We start from the raw sequence: 4,131 nt of genomic DNA, 5'->3' as shown, positions 1-4,131 counted from the left end.
AGGAACGGCCCCAAACAGGAGGAGAAGCGGTGAAGCAATTACTGGCTGAGCACATTCTGTGAAGTCTGTTTTGCATATGGGAAAACAGGCCCAGAGGGGAGCAGGAATTTGCTGGAAGGCCACTATCAGGCTGGGGCGAAAACCCAGGTCTCCAGTCTCCTGGCCCCACCACAGTCCACGGTGAGGCAGACAGAGTGGAGTAAGAGTATGAGGCAGCTCAGGCTGCCCTGCACGGCGTGGAGAGCTCAGCTGCAGCCTGCTTCTCTATCACCACCTCTCTCCAGCCCGAGTCCTCTGAGTTCCGCTGCAGCTTGGGTCCCAGCGCCCTGGGACCGCCCCTCCCCCTGCCCCCAGCCCAGGTGGGGTCTGTACAAGGCTCATAGTGTCTGCAGGCAAACAGGTTTGTCCTCAGCAAGGTAAACGGAGTTGTTTGAGGCCCTGCCAACTTTCAAAAATGAGGCCACTGTGGCAGCAGAGGCATCCATGGGCACTGCGCCCCAATCATCCCCACCGCTGGGGCTGTGCCTGCTGGCTGCCAGCAGCTGTGTGTCCCGCCTGGCCCCGCCTCAGGGGGCTCACCAGATACTTGATCCTGGCACCGTGCGTCTTCACAGCCCTCTGAGCAGCCAGGGTCTCGAGCACCACCTGGAGACAGGGAAGAGGGAGAGCATGGTCGTGGCCTTGGCAGGGAAAAGGCCTCTGGTGTGGACATGAATCGGGCCTGACAAAGCTGTGGACAAAGGCTGAAGCTCAGGCGACTTGGAGGGCCCATTCGAAGACAAATTACAAACACACAGTTAGGTGCAGGGTGAGGAGGAGAGCCTCGGAGGGAGGGGGGCCCTGGAGCTGCGGCCTCTTGGGGTCCTGGCAGATGGCCCCTGGCCCGCAGTGCACTCTGCAGCCCCAACCTCTGCCTGCCCGTGGCTTCTCCTCCTCTGAGCCAGCAGAGGGGTCAGTGGCTCACCACCCCAAAGCTGAAGGTGTCCGTGTCCACAGCCAGCCTTCCTGTCTTGATGTACTCCTCGGGCAGGTAGGCCAGGGTGCCCCGCACCGTCCGCGTCCGGGCCACCGTGCTGCTCTGGCTGGGGCTGGACCCGGCAAAGCGGCTGAACCGGGCCAGGCCAAAGTCTCCCAGCTTGGGTGTCAGCCTCTCATCGAGAAGGACGTTGGAACTTGGGGAGGGAAGACAGTGGCGTCAGCCCAGTTCTAGCTCCTACACCTGCCCGGCTTAGGTAAGGCTGGACTTGAGGCTGCCAGCCCGGTGCCTTGCCCACAGAAAGTGCTGGCACTGCCCTGAGTACTCCAGCTGCCTGGGGGCCTCTGCTCATCAGTGGGGCCCATCCTTGGCCTGTTTCCACACCTGTGCCATACCAGGTGTTGAGGTCCTAGGCCGTGCCTGATCCCCACATTGACGGGACGGGGCCCCCCTTGCTGCAGGCCCTGCCCCTGCAGTTCTCACGGGCCCCTCCTCACCTCTTGATGTCTCCATGGATGAGGCTGGGGCTGTCCTGATGTAGAAACTGAATTGCCCGGGCTGTACCCAGAAGGATGTCCAGTCGCTGAGGCCAGGAGAGAGGTGGGCAGGCCTGGGTCTGGGGCGGCAAAGGGGGACAGGGGAGGTTGCTGGGTGGCTGTTCCTTGATCCCAACCAACCTTCTATCTGTCACCGTGCAGCCTGGAGCAGCCACTTCACTCTCTAGGCTTCAGTCTCCCCTTCTGGGAAACGAGGAGCAAAGTCTCCGTGACCTGCACTTGTTAAGTGGGTGCAGACTAAGCTACTCTGGCTGCTTGTCAAAGCATTCAAGGCTGGGCAGTGGCTGGGGACATGTTCAACAGAATCTGCTGGGCATAGGCTCCCAGGGCTCATCCGTTTGTCCCTGGGTGGTCGGGAAATCCTTGAAGGCATTCTTCCCACTCTCCCCAAACACAGTATGCCGGAGGAGGCAAGGGGGTCCTCCGTCAGCGCTGGGTGGTCCAGCTGGTAGCCCCAGACCCCCTTGCCTCCGGGGCTTGCTGATGAGACCCTCCAGCTACTCCGCTTGCAAAGGGGAGGGGCGTGGGGAAGAGCTCTATAGAAAACAGTGGGCTGGGCCAGGCACGGTGGCTCACACCTGTAATTCCAGCACTTTGGGAGGCTGAGGTGGGCAGACCACTTGAGGTCAGGAGTTTGAGACCAGCTTGGCCAACATGGCAAAACCTCATCTCTACTAAAAATACAAAAATTAGGCAAGTGTGGTGGTGTGTGCCTGTAGTCCCAGCTACTCGGGAGGCTGAGGCAGGAAGATTGCTTGAACCCGGAGGGTGGAGGTTGCAGTGAGCCGAGATCACACCACTGCACTACAGCCTGGGTGACAGACTCCACCTCAAAAAAAAGTGACCCCACCATGGGCCAAATCCTGAGCGGGGTGCTGCTGGGGAGCTGGAAGTGCAGGCCTGGCCTGCTGGCAGGCCCCGCGCCCGGCTCCAGCCTGGTGTCAGGAGTGCTTTGGGTCCTGGGAAGCGTGCCGGGCCAGGTGAGCCTACCTGGCAGTGCAGACGGTCCTCCAGGGAGCCGTTGGGCAGAAAGCCGTACACGAGGCAGTAGAAGCCGTTCTGAGCACAGTAGCCAGCAAAGTCCACAATGTTTGGGTGACGAAACCTGTTTGAAAAAGGGGAGCACTTTCTATCAGGCCAGACTGGGTGGGCAGCCCTGGCTGGGCCTCAGCTCGCCTGGGCCTGGCAGGCCTCAGGCGCCCAAGGGAGCCAGGTCCTGTAGTGTGTGGTCTGAAGCCCCACGGGACCTGGTGTGGCGCCCCATCCGGCCTCACCTGGACAGCTGCTCCACCTCGGTCAGGAAGCTCTGCTTCACTGCAGTCCACTCCAGGTCAGCGTCCTGCAGCCCCCAGGGTGCGGTGGGGGAAGGGGCAGGGAAGACGGGCAGCATGAGGCTCTCGAAGCGAAGGCCTTCGGGCCACCAGTGCCACGTGCCTGAGGCCCAGAACAACCAAGGGGCCAGGGACCCTGCGCCGGAATGAGGGCTGAAGGAGTTGTGTGGGGAAGCGAGGGGGAAAGGCTGGAGAAGTGAGTGAGGGTTGTCTGATGGCCTTCCAGGGTCCCTGCCAGGGTGCGACACTCACCTCCTTCAGCCTCTTCACAGCATACACCGTGTTCCTCATCACTGCCCGGTACACGCACCCAAAGCCACCCTCCCCGATCTTGAGCTCCTCTGAGAAGTTGTGGGTGCCCTGGGAAATCTCATAGAGGGGCCAGCAAAATGGAGAGGGGTGGGCTCCCTGCAGGAGGGACACTGAGCTCTCTGGGCCTAGCTGTGAAAAGAGAGCCTGGATCAGGTGGGGTCCCTGTCTCCTCCCTTCTGCCCAAGGCTCCAGGCTCTCCCCACCACAGCTGCCTCCCAGCTGACCCAGCTTGGCTGACTGCGGCTCTGTGGTACACCAAAGGCTGAATTCCTTCCTCCTTGTCTCGAATCTTCCCTGGGGGGCAGGGGACACCTACCTTGGTAGAGGAAGGGGCTGGAGATGGCGGTGGAGGCCGCAGGGAAGCAGGGCTTGGGACCAGGCCGAGCTCAGGCCCTGAATGGCTCTGGGAGCCTGGAAAAGCTTCATAAAGACACCAGTGAGAGGCAAGCAGAGACCAGCAGCACGTTCTACAGCCGTGGCCACGGTCAAGGTGGGCCCTTCTTTGGGTCCACCGAGCCCAACAACCGGGCCCTCTTACCTGGGGAGAGGAGGGTGGAGGCTGAGGATGGCAACTTCCGGGGGCTCCAGGCCTCGGCCTCGGGGGGTGCAGGGATGCTGCTGGGCCTCGGGGCAGTGGTGCTTGGGGACGGAAGCGGGGCGGGAGGGTGCCCTGGGACGCCAAGGAAGGAAAGGAAGGTTGAGGCCCGGGTGGGGGAGCCCCGTGGGGCCAGCCGGCCTCCCGGCCGTGGGGTGACCGGAGTCCCGCGCTCACAGGCTGTGATGATGTCCCGCGCGCGGAGTAGCTGCAGGTGCGTGAGGATGTGCACCAGGTCGGCCACACGGGCGTTGCGGTTGATCCAGGGCCACAGGACGCTGGCCGTGCGCTGCCCGGAGCGCTCGCACAGCCGCAGCTCAGTCTGGTCGCGCACGATCAGGGCGGCTGCGGAGCAGGGGG

The 4,131-nt window shown here is 62.6% G+C and overlaps 1 protein-coding gene across 1 annotated transcript in view; it reads right to left on the bottom strand.

Moving 5' to 3' along the window:
* IRAK1 (interleukin-1 receptor-associated kinase 1) overlaps nt 1-4,111 on the bottom strand; it is a 32,276-nt gene extending 28,165 nt beyond the window's left edge. Inside the window, exons 1-9 of the mRNA XM_011955921.1 lie at nt 3,949-4,111; nt 3,715-3,846; nt 3,493-3,596; nt 3,117-3,305; nt 2,808-2,872; nt 2,524-2,638; nt 1,474-1,592; nt 965-1,172; nt 580-645 (exon numbers count right to left, since the gene is read on the bottom strand). Coding sequence (XP_011811311.1) covers nt 580-645; nt 965-1,172; nt 1,474-1,592; nt 2,524-2,638; nt 2,808-2,872; nt 3,117-3,155 — 612 coding nt within the window. The 5' untranslated portion in view covers nt 3,156-3,305; nt 3,493-3,596; nt 3,715-3,846; nt 3,949-4,111. The remainder of the gene's footprint in view (nt 1-579; nt 646-964; nt 1,173-1,473; nt 1,593-2,523; nt 2,639-2,807; nt 2,873-3,116; nt 3,306-3,492; nt 3,597-3,714; nt 3,847-3,948) is intronic.
* Between the last annotated feature and the right edge of the window lie 20 nt (nt 4,112-4,131).

Source organism: Colobus angolensis, unplaced genomic scaffold, assembly GCF_000951035.1.
Source record: "Colobus angolensis palliatus isolate OR3802 unplaced genomic scaffold, Cang.pa_1.0 Scaffold402, whole genome shotgun sequence".
NCBI classification, from domain to species: domain Eukaryota; kingdom Metazoa; phylum Chordata; class Mammalia; order Primates; family Cercopithecidae; genus Colobus; species Colobus angolensis.
The sequence above is the reverse complement of the archived record's forward strand: the minus strand, read 5'-3'. Positions and strand labels throughout refer to the sequence as shown.